Source organism: Mytilus trossulus, chromosome 9 (genome assembly GCF_036588685.1).
Source record: "Mytilus trossulus isolate FHL-02 chromosome 9, PNRI_Mtr1.1.1.hap1, whole genome shotgun sequence".
Taxonomy (NCBI): Eukaryota; Metazoa; Mollusca; class Bivalvia; order Mytilida; family Mytilidae; genus Mytilus; species Mytilus trossulus.
Window position 1 is genome coordinate 56,994,548 of NC_086381.1, and position 17,086 is coordinate 57,011,633.

The 17,086-nt window shown below is 32.9% G+C and overlaps 1 protein-coding gene across 1 annotated transcript; it reads right to left on the minus strand.

Moving 5' to 3' along the window:
• Positions 1-10,079: 10,079 nt before the first annotated feature.
• On the minus strand, positions 10,080-14,911 carry LOC134684030 (uncharacterized). The gene is made up of 4 exons (XM_063543324.1): positions 14,696-14,911; positions 13,598-13,675; positions 12,195-12,243; positions 10,080-10,379 (listed from the first exon to the last, which is right to left on the minus strand). The coding sequence occupies exons 2-4, from the start codon at positions 13,647-13,649 to the stop codon at positions 10,157-10,159; spliced, it is 324 nt and encodes a 107-aa protein (XP_063399394.1). The 5' UTR covers positions 13,650-13,675; positions 14,696-14,911; the 3' UTR covers positions 10,080-10,156.
• Between the last annotated feature and the right edge of the window lie 2,175 nt (positions 14,912-17,086).

Below are 17,086 nucleotides of genomic sequence, written 5' to 3' on the forward strand. Positions count from 1 at the left end.
TAAACATCCATGATAAATTTTATTTTGGCCTTCCTTCTGATTTCTGTGCTTGGCATTGCGTTGCCTTGGTAATTGTGGTGTTCATTTTTTATATGACAATTGGAGAAATAACATTGTTTCTTTATGCGTGTTTGCATATTTATATTTTGTATGCGTATTTGCATTTGATTTATTAAACACCACCTTTGAATGCCAGCACAGGCTTCAGTTTTATATAGCCTTTCTGATAGTACAGTTCAAATTGGTTAAAAATGGCTAGTCATTTTGTTTAATTTGTTCGGGGCGTACTCCATGTTTTAGATTCACCAATATAGCTCTTTCTTAAAAGAGATATGTTTATCACATCAATTATCGATCCAATTTGGAAACCACGTTTTTATCCCTCCCGCCCACCCTATCAGAATTATTGTCCTATTTCATATGCATTATGTTAAAAAAAAAAATTCTCGACATGTCTTAGCTTGCAACTTTAGTGAAATGTTGTTTGCAATATTTTTTTTTTGTATTATTTTTTGTTGTATAAATTTAAAATTATTTTACCTTTATAGGTAATTGTGGTGTTCATTTTTTATATGACAATTGGTGAAATAACATTGTTTCTTTATGCGTGTTTGCATATTTATATTTTGTATGCGTATTTGCATTTGATTTATTAAACACCACCTTTGAATGCCAGCACAGACTTCAGTTTTATATAGCCTTTCTGATAGTACAGTTCAAATTCATCACAATGGGTCCTACTTAAACGCGCCCGGGTTAAAAAAAAGCGACCGGGAAAAAGAAAAAGCGTCAGGGGGGAGAAAAAACGCCCGGGAAGAGAAAAGGCACCTGGGGAATATATAAAGAAATTGTATTTGCATGAGACAACTTTATGTCGATGAAATAAGTTATGCACATTGATTTATTTTTAGATTTTAGACAAGCAGCAGTGAATTAACTTTTCTTAATGACAGGCATGTTGAAACCTTTCCTCGATCTTCCAATTTCAATTCATGCAAACATGTTTAATAAAATACAAAACTTTGAAGAGTTGACACCATGCAGTTGCGAGTATTAGACCTCGGGCACTGATTTTTTTTAATATCGAAAAATACCTTTTTTGATCGAGGACAATATCAATCATGATTTTTTCTATTTCCTCTTGTTTATATTTACGGCTTACTTACTTATATACAATTTTGAAATCTAAAATGTAAAAGTGCAACAACACTTTAGACAAAACAAGCAATGATTTTTTTTTTTTTATTCAGGAAAACAATTTTTGTTATAAAATATTCTTATTTTCTTCTCACGGGCGCTTAATTTTCTTTCCCGGGCGCTATTTCTTTTCTCCGGGCGCTTTTTCTTAATGCCCGCGTCACACTGTCCCGATTTCGATTTTTATATACGATGGATACCCGAATGCGAAAATTGAAAGTTCGTACGAAGTTGGTCCCGATCTCGTTAAAATACCAAAAAGTGACCGAAGCAAGTACGATGAATAACGAAGTCTATACGATGGTGCCGAAATTATATACGATAGCAAAAGATGGACATACGAAGGTTAACCGAAGACGGGTGTTTAAGCTTCATATCTCAGCCGAAGCCTACACGATGGATCACGAAGGCTACACGATGGATTACGATGATGTCGCGATGGCCATACGATGTCTAAAAGACGTCGTGTACAGCTTACGATGCATTTAAATTATATGCCGACTTGTTTTTTCTCCTTGAAATAGCATAATACACAGGAAATTGGTTGCTCATTTTTTTACCTGCTGGTTCTAAAGACAATATTAACGGTATTTCCAGCTACTGAATGTTTTGATTGATTTCTAAAAAAATAGTTTATATATCAAATATGCATATTCAATTTACCATGTTCTGCATGTATTATATACAAATATAGTGTCCATATTTGTCCTCAATATGTTACATACGAGGGGATGCCACGCTCGGCACTGCCTTGTTTGAACTTTAAAATGTGTGCACTAGTCTGAATAATCGCCCATAATTATGTCCATGTTTACTGGTCTATCTTAAAGGTAAGGCAATGGGTTCGTTGATCCCTTTTATTAAAAAAGAGCTCTTTCCAGAAGAATATCATAATAATATAGACAAAAGGAAGGATGTCGGGAAAGCAAAAATGCGGCAGAATATGACATATAGAAAACAAAATGGTTATGGAGTAAACATTCGTGTGACAACAACTCAGACGATACATAAAAAATCAGAATAATGAAGAAAAAGTTGGTTGCCCTATATACGTGTACCTGCAGTGTTGGTGTACGAGGCGCGTTGATGATTTTCATTTATATGTTACTTGATATGAAAAATTGACAACAAATAATATTTTACTTGTAAAAGTAAATCCTGAGCCTGTAATAGCTGCTCTTCTTGTTCCATTTGAATTAATAGAAACAACGCTGTCGCCTTTCTTGTTCTCATAGAATCATATGATATTAGCTCCATGTTTTGGGAACGTCTTTCTTAATTGTCGTATTAGACTGACCAGTGCATATCGCGCATGGCACTTTAAATGTGTTTTAGCGCGAAAATTAACTTTCATTTAGCTAGATTTATTGCCGTCGTAGTTCCATCTTGTCACCTTCGTACTTTTATTCGATGGCAACACGATGGGATTTCGAGGTCTTCACGAAGTCGTGTTGCCATCGTAAGACCTTTGGGTAGCTTCGTGATACATTCGTGTAGACATCGTAATGTCAAAACTGCCCGATGGATACGATGGAACACGAAAGTAATACGATGTTCAAAGATGCATTCCCGGTGACATTACGATGTTGAGGATGGTGATACGACCTCAATACGAACCCTCAACATCGGACGCACCTTCGGGGATTTTTTAAAATGTTAACAAATTTAGAACCCTTCCCGAAGTTGTCCCCGAAGGCTAGAAAAAGTGGCCGATGGTACTACGATGGTTAAAGATGGCACTACGAATAGCGTGATCGGGATACGATCAGTACCGATTTTGAAAATTTCCATAATCGTGTTGACATCGGCGTAAAAATCGGGACAGTGTGACGCGGGCATAAACTAATTTCAACCAGAAATCAATGTTTGATTTGTGCTGTTTATGCACACCCAAATTCACACTTGATTATTGATTGGTGGAAATAAACATTCCGTTTAAGTTTCATAACATTTGGATGAGGCAAACTTAAATTACATAATGCATATGGTAATCAATTTTGGGGCAACGTGTATGTATAGTGAGCCGAAAAAGTTTAGCAATACTTTTTTTTTCATTTTTTTTTTTTCGTTTCAACATTATTTTTTTTTAGATATCATTGATATAATCTTCAGTTTTACCTGTAATTTTAAACAATCGTCCTTTTTTCCAGTTGATTGATTTCGCGCCATTTAAGCTTTGCACGTGAAATCGTTGTTTTACCTTTTTTACCTGCACCTTTAACACGAAATTTAAAATTTATTTTTCACTGACGTTCAGTAACACATCATTTGTCAGAAAAACACACGTAAGTTTTACAAACATTGCATGGGGCGTCGACCAGGCCTCCCCGAAAATTACCGCCACAGAGCTATTGTGATGGTTGATGCCGGAATGAGTGTTGCCGACCTAGCGGCTCAATTTCACGTGCATAGGGCAACAGTTTGGCGACTAATAAACAAATTTCGACAAACTGGAACTTCAAAGGATAGACCGCGATCTGGTGGACCCAAAAACCCAACACCAAGGGAGGAGCGCTACCTTAGATTAACGTCAACACGTGACAAGTTTATTCCGGCCACCCGAGTAGTCCATAGACTCAGGGCAGCTACTGGAGTACGTGTTTCGGCTCAGACGGTTAGAAATCGCCTTCACAGACTAGGGATACATGCACGAAGACCACATCAAGGAATGGAGCTAACACCTAACCATCAACATCAAAGGCTAGTCTGGACAATCCGCCATTTACGCTGGCTTAACAGGGACTGGAGAAGAACAGTGATGTTTACAGATGAATCCTGCTTTACATTGAAGTTCGCCGATGGTCGCATACGGGTATGGCGTCGTAGCAATGAACGATACCATGCAAGCACTGTGATGCAGAAGGATCGGTTCGGTGGTGGCAGTTTGATGGTTTGGGGAGGAATTCATTATGGTGGTAAAACAAATTTAGTGATCGTTCGTGGGATATTGAATGCCAGGAGATATTTTGATAACATCTTGACACCTGTTGTTCTCCCCTTCTTTGCCCAGCGTAATCATAATGGAATCCATTTTCTACATGACAATGCAAGACCACATACTGCTCGCCTGACGATGAATATGTTCCAAACGAACAACATTAACGTTCTTGATTGGCCAAGTCGATCCCCAGACCTCAATCCAATCGACCATGTTTGGGATCTGTTGAACCGACGCATTTGCGAAAATCACGGTGATTTCCAAAATTTACAAGAACTTGAAAATACACTAATTATAGTGGGATGAAATTCCACAACGACAAATTCGAAAGATACCTAATGGAATGCGAAAACGATGCCAATCCGTCATCGATGCACGGGGAGCATGGACAAGATATTGACTTTTGATAACTTTTTACCCATTTACCCATTTTGAACCTTCTGCGCTCCATCCCGAGAAATTCTTACTGAATTTGAGTGATAAACATTCATGGTGCTTCTGACTTCAATTAATTTAATTCTATTTTCATTAAAATCATATTTTGTTAAGTTTTTGTTATCAAATACAATTTCATAATTGTGTTGCTAAATTTTTTGGCTTAGTATACATACAGACGGACAAGGATGGAACTTAACACCTCTTCAGATTTATTTTGTTGAAATTTTTTTTAAATAATTCTCGTAATACTAAATTAAATTAAGGGATGACGTGCATAAATTTTATGTATACCCTTTCCCGCTTTAATTTTCACTCTAGTAAAGGTGCAGCGTAATCGAGAGCATATTGATTGGCATGAATACTTAACAGATGAGGCTGTTACGATAACAAAACACAAACAGTCATTCAACCTTAGGTCACCGAAATACAAGGAAAGCTACGTCAGAGTATTTTATCTGTCCATGCGTATATTAATCAGGAAAAAAGTTGTGATCGAGTCTTGTTCTTGTCTAACTTGGAAATTAATTAAACATATATTTTTTTTTCGTTTACAAAAGGTAAAGAATTTGTTTATATATATAACATGTATAATTTTTATATATACTTGTATATATACAAGTAAAGTGTAAATAATATATATACATTATAGATATGTAAACAAGATTTAAGTAGCAACATACAACGACATAAAGTAATCAGATGCTAAATGTATACATAACAACGAGCTGCATCAATTATTTGACGGTACTATTTATCATATTCAAGCTAATTTAAAACAGTCAGGTTACAGAATTATCTATTGAAACTAATTTTTATACGACCGCAAAAATTGAAATTTTTTTGGTCGTATATTGGTATCACGTTGGCGTCGTCGTCTGCGTCGTCGTCGTCGTCGTCGTCCGAATACTTTTAGTTTTCGCACTGTAACTTTAGTAAAAGTGAATAGAAATCTATGAAATTTTAACACAAGGTTTATGACCACAAAAGGAAGGTTGGGAGTTAAGGTCCGAACATTTTAGGAATTAGGGGCCAAAAGTGCCATAAATAAGCATTTTCTTGGTTTTCGCACTATAACTTATTAAGTTAATAGAAATCTATGAAATTTTGACATAAGGTTTATGACCACAAAAGGAAGGTTGGGATTGATTTTGGGAGTTTTGGTTCCAACAGTTTAGGAATTAGGGGCCCAAAAAGGGCACAAATAAGCATTATTCTTGGTTTTCACCAAATAACTTTAGTTTAAGTAAATAGAAATCAATGAACTTTTGACATAAGGTTTATGACCACAAAAATAAGGTTGGGATTGATTTTGGGAGTTTTGGTTCCAACAGTTTAGGAATTAGGGGCCCAAAAAGGGCACAAATAAGCATTATTCTTGGTTTTCACCAAATAACTTTGGTTTAAGTAAATAGAAATCAATGAAATTTAAACATAAGGTTTATGACCACAAAAGGAAGGTTGGGATTGATTTTGGGAGTTTTGGTTCCAACAGTTTAGGAATTAGGGGCCCAAAAAGGGCACAAATAAGCATTATTCTTGGTTTTCACCAAATAACTTTGGTTTAAGTAAATAGAAATCAATGAAATTTAAACATAAGGTTTATGACCACAAAAGGAAGGTTGGGATTGATTTTGGGAGTTTTGGTTCCAACAGTTTAGGAATTAGGGGCCCAAACAGGGCACAAATAAGCATTATTCTTGGTTTTCACCAAATAACTTTGGTTTAAGTAAATAGAAATCAATGAAATTTAAACATAAGGTTTATGACCACAAAAGGAAGGTTGGGATTGATTTTGGGAGTTGAGGTCCGAACAGTTTAGGAATTAGGGGCCAAAAAGGGGCCCAAATAAACATTTTTCTTGGTTTTCGCACCATAACTTTAGTATAAGTAAATAGAAATCTATGAAATTTAAACAAAAGGTTTGTGACTATAAAAAGAAGGTTTGGATTGATTTTGGGAGTTTTGGTCCCAACAGTTTAGGAAAAAGAGGCCCAAAGGGTCCAAGTTAAATTTTGTTTGATTTCATAAAAAATTGAATAATTGGGGTTCTTTGATATGCCGAATCTAACTTTGTATGTAGATTTTTAATTGTTGGTCCCGTTTTCAAATTGGTCTACATTAAAGTCCAAAGGGTCCAAAATTCAACTAAGTTTGATTTTAACAAAAATTGAATTCTTGGGCTTCTTTGACATGCTGAATCTGTCGTATAAAGCTGCGCCCTGTGGAGCATCTGGTTCAGGTTTTGATTAGTGGTCTTAAATATTTTCATTGTTTACAGAAATTTTGACAGTTTTTACATATAATCATAGAAATAAAGTTTGTATTGATTATCTTAACTACAATACTAAATTCGGTCGAATCGTCATGTTTGAAAACACACAGAAAGACAAGCAAATTCAAAACTCAATTAAAAAAGTATGCCGAGTCATATCTTTTTTAAGAACTCTTTCACTCCGAGGCGGATTTAAGGGAGGGGGCATCACCCCCACCTTCGTAAGTTGCTTCGTATACTGTTGCATCATCCACACTTTTTACCTATTCAAATCCAAAGTTTTTCTAGGTAGGTGAAACGCCCCTCCCCTCTTTTCAAATCCTGGATATAAGTTACGGCTTTAATTATCTATTTGGTGAATATACGAACTAGTCGCATTGATTTGTTGTAACGATAAATTCTGATATATAATGAGAATATAGCTCTGCCAAAACTAAAAAAAGCCGCAACAATCAGTGTAGAGGTCCTCATTGTTCCTTTTAATGGCATGTGAGAGGGTATTTTTCTACTGCAGTCTAGCATACTCGCCTTTACCAATGACAAATGAAGTACTTGTACATGTAGGACCCAATGTGCCGTAAATAATTTGCTTTCAAATTTGCATGAACATGAAATATTTACCACGTAAAATAAACAACAATAAATCATCAATCACATTACTAATTCGGATAAGAAAATTAAGGTTTACTCTAGTTTTTTATACTAAGGCAGCTTGATATACATATTTGTTTGGTAACTTTAATTCGGAAAAGGAAATCATAAAAACTTCTCCTTGTACAATTTGTTTTTCTTCTTATCCGAATTTGGATAACGATGAAGACGACTTTATATTGAATATAGATATACTAGTACTTATCCGAATTTGGATAAGGATCTTCACATTGCATACTTAACTCTGTGCGTCATGTATTCTTCTTATCCGAATTTGGATAAGGATCTTCACATTGCAAACTTAACTCTGTGCGTCATGTATTCTTCTTACCCGAATTTGGATAAGAACAGTTAGGATTCCTTGATTATGTGTATTATGCGTTAAACAGAAATAGGTTTAAATACAGTATTGTATTGAGTTCGTCTAAAAAAAAGTGTTGCCTTCCAACTTCTTATTTCAGAAATCTCGCTTACTGTGGATTCATTTTTATTCGTGGTATACCAATTTTCGTGGGTTTCGTGGGTCACAGCGAACCATGAATTTAAGAATTCAACGAAGAATAATCCCGATAAATGTGTATGTGTTCATTATCACTGAACTAGTTTATATTTGTTTAGGGGCCAGCTGAAGGACGCCTCCGGGTGCTGGAATTTCTCGCTACATTGAAGACCTGTTGGTGACCTTCTGCTGTTTTTTTTTTATTTGGTCGGGTTGTTGTCTCTTTGACACATTCCCCATTTCCATTCTCAATTTTATGGAGTCGGATGTTCATTTTCTGTTATGTTTTGCAGTTCTCGTAAAGTGGTGACTAGCTATAAACATTGTAACATAACATGTGTTTTTTTATTTAAAGAAGATACACGTATTTTAATTAAATCAATAATAAATATATCAAATATCAGTGATAATTTACTTATTTAAAATTGATGAAAACTTCATGGAAAATAACTGCAAGTTGTTAATTACCCTGTCATTGTTTGGTTTACTAGTGATTGAAAATCAATGGGATTAAGTACGGGGATATTGCCGGTAGGTAATATTGTTTATGACAGGAACATTTATTTTCACACCTTTTACTTATATGACTGTTTATTATATCGTGATTACAGAAATGAGCTTCCAATCATAAAGTTTTGATTGCATTATAGAATTTCGACAAGCATTTATGAATTGTAAAACAAACAAATAATTAGTTGCCTTTGGCCATTATTGTAATAGAAGTTTTTAATGAACACTTTAACCTAAAATGCCCAAGGGAGGATTTTGACAATTCAAAACTTTTTCAATGAATTCCTTCTTTTTTGTTTGTTTTATTATTGATCAAACCAAAGGTTATATGATCTCCTAAATCAAAAAGAAATCCACAAATTACATATCAGATTTTTTTTTTGTAATCAGCGATCAACGAATTTACGTATACCACGAAACGTCTTTTTTTCTCTATCCACGAAAATTGATACCCACGAAAACAAATGAATCCACAGTATCCGAAACACCCATTGACTTGAGCATATGGAAATGCTCAAAAGCAATTGGAAGCTGGTTAATACTAATAGGTTAATGTTACAATAATTGGATTTCAGCAGACACAACTGTACATACTGTGGATTCATTATATTTCGTTGGATACCAATTTCCATAGATTTCAATTGTTTACCGAAATGCACGTTTTCTATAGGCTTTGTATGCAGATATCGAAAATGTATACCCACGAAATTAAATGAATCCACAGTACATGTATACAGCACTAAAAAGATAAATTAAACATAGAAACTAATTTAACAAATTTACTAACAGTAAAGTGTTCGTAGTGAATTAACAAATACGCAGATAAAACAGTTTTTTGTAGATGAGAGTACATACCATATATAGGTTGCACTCTCTAGATAACATACATATTACGTTTAATATAATTGCAAGTGTGAAAAGAAACCCTCAATTGTCAGAATTGCACAACCGGCAACAACTTCCAGCAGGAACGCTTACAGTAAAATAAGGATAGCAGGATGCATCTCAATACTGAGAAGCATCAATATTAAAATGACCAAAAGAAACATGTTTGATTGAACATGTTGAAGACAAATTCAAAACTTTCTACAGATAAAAGAAAAATACACAGCTTAGATTCTAGAACCTATAACTAAAGACCAATTTGTATTATTTGTGAAATTTACATTGTTTTTGGTAAATCTTATAAATCAGTCTATTAGTGTATTAGTTTGAATTGTTAACATTTTCATGTCGGGGCCTTTGTTGGCAACATGTACCGTATTAAAGTATTAGGTCGTTGACGTACATGCAGATCGAACGTACATAGATAAAGAAAGGCAACAGTAGGATACCGCTGTTCAACATTCGTAAATCTATGGACAAAAAACAAAATCGGGGTAACAATCTAAAACTGAGGGAAACGCATTACATACAAGAGGAGAACAACGACATTAACATCTTAAATAGACTATTTAAGATGTTAATAGATGTTTGAACAGCTTCTGAATTATAGAATACATTGTAAACACATTGCATGAACATTGCTAATACCTCATAGTGGACAAATATTAAGGTGGATAAAAAACTGAACATTGACAAATATTTTGTTTAATTCTTTAAACTTTTGATATGATAATAAGATCATATAAATAATATCTATATCATTGCACTAGTGTTGATGTGTATTGGATTTTGGTGGTACACCTCCACCTCCCGTTCTCTTTTTGATGCATTTCTTGTAGGAGCAGGTGTAGTTATCACAACAGTCATTATTAGATGTGCAATTTCTTCCTGTACATGTTTTGCAGAATCCAGATATGCAGCTATAACCATAACAGCATGCAAGATATGAGCAACTTGCATATCCACATGCAGGAGCTCTTTTCACCAGCCTAAAACAAAACAATACGTATTTGATAAAAGGTTTATAACAGTAGATCCTGTATGTTATAATTGGTGAATATCTGAGCATTTGGTAAGTAAGTTTTACCTGAAGAATGAACCATTCTGCAACGTTTATTACCATACGAGTTTGTGTTTATTATACGTCAAATAGTTATCAAAGGTACCAGGATTATAATTGAGTACACCAGACGCATGATTCGTCTACATAAGACAAAAACTGCTAAAATGTAAAATGCTAAACATATGCAATGCAATTAACAATTAGCACCTAGCCTTACGTTTGTCCGAAACTGTACGTGCATATCTACTAGAAGTATACTTCGATAGTTTTATCTTTGTTCAATGAGAACGTATCTAGGATACAGCCTCTAAATTAAAATCTACTCAGTTATTTATAAATCATTACTTGTTGTAGTAATCTTTAGTTAAAAACTTCAAAATAGCCTTTCTTGTCTTGATGGATGAACGCAATTTCTGAAATTATCAAAGTCAATATCAGAAATGTATGATTTCATTAACATGATTAATATATTATATAAAAGATCATTATATATTGTCGTATAAGCATGATTAAGGTAGCACAATACAAAGATTTTTTTACTTCCAATTAATAACATTTGAAATGCTGTAACTTTCTTATGAATGCATGGAAAATAATAAAAGAGGTACATATAGATAGATAAAAGATTAATCTTTTAAATGAATGTAATATTTTTATTATGCAATCATTATGTATTCAATTATTATGTAATTAGTGGCAAAATCTGGGTAAGGTCACTTAAATGAATTTAGCTCTTTCATCTCTTTAACTTTACAGAAAATTTTAACGAAATCTTAATCAACACATCATGGGCTTCAAAAGGGTGTCTCAGATTGTCTCTATGGTATTCTATTCTCTCATAAATCTCCAATTAGTGAAACATCCTAACCACATAAAAGAAGATAATGTTTAATTAGGTGTAAAATTTGTTCTATACATTCTATCTGAAATCTGAGACACCCTTTTGTAGATAATGTCCATAGGAACAACATATACTTAAATCAAGCCTCTAGGGATACCTATGCAGAAGCTAATTTCATTTGAAAGTGGAAATTTGGTGAAAAATATTTTAGACACCGTTAACATTATAATTGGTTACACAATTGTTGCATAATGCTAACATTGCATTAATTTGAAAGAGTAATCTGTTAGCTATCCAAAAATACCACTTTTATAAATTTTCAAGCATTATTAAGAAAGTTACAGCATTTTAAAACTTGGTAGTTGGAGTTATAAAATCTTTGTATTGTGCTACCTTAAGTCGTTATTTGTATTCATATTACTGAGGATATATTTATTTTCGTTGAAAAATTTGATTTCATGTTTAGGCCAAAGGCTGCTAAAATCAAACCATATCCACGAAAATTGAAATTGGTATGCAAAGAATAATAATGAATACATGGTAATCAGGATGGATTATCGGAAATAAAGTATTCACTGTTTGCATGCGGTATGGAAGTAAAGTTAGCATGTGTTTGTCTTCAGAGAGTTTCAAAATAATTCTTCCTCGAGAGAATTTGTAACAGGTTACATTAACCAATTGCTATAAGGATTAGATTGAGCAATGATGATTGTTTAGATAATTTTTGAGGCAGGTTTTGAACCTGATCGTTGTTTTATTAATATGTTTGTTTTATCAAATTCAAATAATCGATAATAACTGTACAATACCGAAGAAAGGCGATAAGTATTTAAATTAAAATAGAACTCGTGAGTCAATCGTTCATCCTGACCATGTGCTCTGGTGTTTAATTCAACTTACGTATGTATATGCATGTTGTCTTTAATCATTCCGTCATTTGCCTTGTTGGCTAAAAGTAAAGTAATAATAATATGATTCGTCGTGCACGAATATACTGTCAATTGTTTCAAAGTCAACAAAATATATATGAAAGGTCATCATACATCGTCGTATTCAAATTACTGTGGATTCATCTATTTTCGTGGGTATCAATCTTAAACACTTTAAAAATAAAAAAAATAATGATATCAATTCTAAGGTTAGTTCGCGTGCACAACAGTGTCATGGGAATAACATTGAGCATGTATGCTCTCAATTATACCAACACTTGTTTAAATATCCCAATATCAGTATTGAAACATTAAACATGTTCAAAAGTTATATATTTGACAAAAATCGTCATATTCTTACTTCGTTTAATACAATAATACGCATTGTTACATTTACGTTAGTTTGTAATAAATATACCATATTTTTCATCCTGCTTTTCCCGTTACACATGTGGATGTGCGATGTTACAGACATAAAGTAATTGTGTTGGAATTGAAGTAAATAATGTTTCGCCCCAATTTCTTAACAATTGAAAGGTATAGAGTTCTAAACATCATCTGTGATCTTTTTGTAAATTATAAACCTTAAGCTAAATAAGCCAAACAAAATATGATTGTTATCAACATACATGATAGAAAAAATTCCAAATTCTATTTTCTAATTTCATCACACCATCTTTCGACCCATATTAGATGTAGCTGATTTAAACAATATAGTCTATAAAACTAATTAGATATATTAAAGTGGACAATACTAACTGCAATATGTCTCAAGTTAATAAGACAAAACAATAAATACCATTATCAATTTGTTTAATGTGTGCATGTCAGTTTGAATTACTATTTTTCAAAATTGAAATTATTCGTTTTTTATTGGATTTTGATACTTATTATGTCCTTTCTGTGACATTTTGATAAAACATTGTTGTCAATATCAAAATATTTTTACCGACTATCATTTAAATTAGAGGATAAGCTAGCTATACAATCAGGTTTGATCTACCTTTTTCTGCATGATGAAATGCCTGTTCGAAGTCAGGAATATTACAGTTGTTTTCCATTCGTTTTATGTGCTTTAGGTTTCAATTTTTCCATTTTTTAAAAGACTTTCGGTTTAGAATTTTCCCTCCAGTTCCGTATGTTTGTTATTTTACATGACGCTTCTTGGGTATTCAAGTTTTTGTACATCGATTGTTTTCGAATGCATGATTTCTTATGTTCCGTATCAAAGTATATATAGATAAGGATAACCACCGCACCACATTTTTAAAGTGTTATTATTTGAATCTAACGGTTTGTCTGGCTGATAAATGAACTAATGTAACAAATAAGAAATAAATCTTCATGTTAAGACTCGATATATTATTTTCCTACCTCCAATGGACACCAGCACCACTAAGATGACTGAACATATAGAGATCTTCATTCTTCTTGTGTATACTCCGCTTGATACTACAACAATTTATGTGATTTTAAACCTAATTATACAGTTGGGTGCAGACCAAGCATTACACGTAAACGGGCCTTAAAAGTTAACGCGGCGTTTACTCGCGTGCACTTCATGTAAACGCCGCGTTAACTCTGCGTTAACTCCGAAATTTAAGTAGACATAAATAGTAAACGGGCGTTTACTTTCGCGTTTACCTCCACGTTAACGCAAAAACCGCGCGTCTTCTAATTTTGTAAAGAGTAAACGGGCGTTTACTTCGCGTTAACGCGAAAAAGGCGTGTCTTCCAATTTTAGATAATAAAGTAAACGCCCGTTTACTGTTTGTAGTAAACGCGCGTTAACGCAGATTGTCCTCGTATCCTGGATACACTGACCTAATATATCACATGATAAGGTACATCAAAATATCCATCTGTCCATTTTCGATCAACATATTGACGATTGCATTTAATGAAATGACACCTCTTTAATTAATTTATTGAAAATTAATAATTGCATATAAGAACAAAATGGAAATTCGTTCTGGAACAGTTTACATTCGTGAGAGGATATTAAGTTTAAGAAGATCTGGCAAAAACATTACTGGAGTTAGAGATGAGTTGATACGATCAGATAATGTTCAAGTTTCTAGACAGTGGATAAGTGCATTTCTACTTTCAATTTTTTTTTTCATTCACTCAAAGCATAACTCAGTGTGATGTCAAGCTATATGTATAAAATTCCGTACTTCAGTGTTCATGTTATGTATTTAAAGTGTCATTATGACACATGCTTGATATGCACAACATGTCGACCAGTATTACGATAATTGAATAGTTAACTAAGTTAAAATTATCGAACACTTACGATGACTTATAATATTTTTTTTAGATTCGTATCAACTGTTTATATAAGGATGCATGCTTGACACTTGTAATAGTTTTATAAAAAAACACGTAAACTCTATTTTAGTTACTTTCTTGTCTACTAAAACTAACCCTGTACTTAATTTCTTAACCTAATGTTAAAAACAATTAACTTACGTAAATCAAAGCTACTTTGACTCTGTGTAATTCCTTCAAAAGATAATTTTGTTCGCAGCTTTTATACAATTGTACAGGTTTGTGGTCAAATTAAGTTAAATTATGTTCCTGTTCGGTCGTTGTACTGATAGTTACGGATGAACACAACTGACAACTTCTAAATTTACTTTTGATACATTTCTTTTCTTTTATTTCTTTTGTTTTTTTTTACTGCGTATATTAAATAGTTTAACATAATTATAATTATTATATAATTGGAAGAAGATGGAATAATAAGTGTTTTGCTTATCACTCACTTTTCGAAAATCTACATCTTCACGTATCGAAGTAAATGCGATCATGTGTTTAAGTCAAAACAATACCATCATACTAATAACAAGTATAACATGTTTTTTTATGCATTTACAGGATACATACAGTGATATTCCCCGTACACAGTGTATACAGTTAAACCCACATATGGGCCAGTCACAATACATGCCGTTTCCAAAACCTTAGTTACCCATATATAACATATACTACACGCATATTTAACCCTTTAAAATTATATTCTTGCACCAGCTATGTGTTAAGCATTAGTAATCATTCATATCTATTTAACACAAGATACTGAATGTAGCGGGGTAAAACATGTCACCGATATGTCAATCCGCCTACAAACCTATGACATTGGTGTATCAGTACAACAGAAGAACAAACTATCAAAATCTGTTGAAAAGGCTTATCTCATCAAATGGATACACATAGACAAACATATATATATATGATTCTAATCTGCATTGTCCTGCATACGTGAAATGTTTTATAATTTGCAGTAACAATGATTTTCATGATAAAAGTATAAGCTAATTATTTGAAGTGTAAAACAGGGAATTTTAATTAAATACGTACCTCTGACATTCTTAGCTATTTTGTGAATTGCGATGAAGTTTCAAACAAATGTTTGTAATGCATCACTATTTACTACCAAAACAAGAAAGAATCCGTCTAAATTTTATATAATGAATTGATTGATTGTTAGTTGCTTAACGTCCAGTTGCAAATATTTCATGCATATTCAGTACGATTATATAATTGATAGTTCACATAAACTATAACGCTGATTTGATGATTTTCATTTTGTTTCCTTTTCCGGTGTCGGCTCTACCAAACTCGGTCAATACATGTATGAAACATGTTACAGTGTCTGCAGTGATGCATTTTAGTTATTGTTCTTTTATTTTATAAACGGATTTTTTTTATTGTTGCGATTCTTTGGTCTTAGTTTCCGGTACCATTATGAATTGATATCTTTCCATATTCTTATTTGGATAACAACGGTTATAATCCAACTATCGTAATAACTATACTGTCTAACCATCCGCTAATGTGACAAACTTATTAGACATGTTAGACTAAACACTCAAATAAGCTACTTGACGGATATGACATGCGGAACAACATAATCCGCCTTACATAATCGCCTTAAATACAATTACTCCAGTAATTTGGCGGAGGTTCTAAGTTTTTTGTCTATTTTGTGTTAAGCAGACTGTTGTTTGTATTTTCGTCGTTGTTCGTGTTTTTAATCATGCCCCGTTGTAAGTCATTTTTCGACTGATGAGTTTAAATATCCCGTTTGATATCTGGTGTATTTAGTTAAAAAAAAAACGTTAACTGCATTCGTTTATATATAAATGATTTTGGATATTGGCTGTTAACATGTTAATGTGCGTATAAATTTTAAGTTAATTACATGTAGGATATCACATTAAATTTTTCTATGGTGGTGCAGTAAATAACGCAGATCACCTTAACTACCATCATGATATATTATACATACGTTTTAGCCTTTTATGTATTTTATATAATTCATTGTAAAATTGTCTTTTTTTTTGTTTTATATTAAATAAAATCTTTGACTTTTTTTCCAATTGATGTGTGCATCAACATATTCTCACATCTATATTGTAAGATATTGTTTCTATCGATACTTTAATAGATATAAGTGTTGCTTGATTTAAGTATATAATAACATACGTACATTTGTATACTAAGTATCTTGCAATGACAAATATGAAACCATTATCATAAAGTAACATATTGACATGTGAACTTAGATGTATATCCGTAATAGACCGTATAATTTGATTCATGGTACATTTAACAATGATAAGGACATGTCACATGATAATTCACAATTTTGAGCAGTCATTGTTTGTGCAATAACATGTGATTTCAAGTAAAATAGAAAATAAAATGTAGAAAAGAATAGGTTCAGAATATCAGTTTAACCATCATCAATTGTTATAAAGACACCACTGTTTCTGCCATTTTAAACGAACGCCAAGCTTTCAAATTTAACACTTTATGACTGTCAAAGATATGACAAGGAACAATAAATAGTAAACC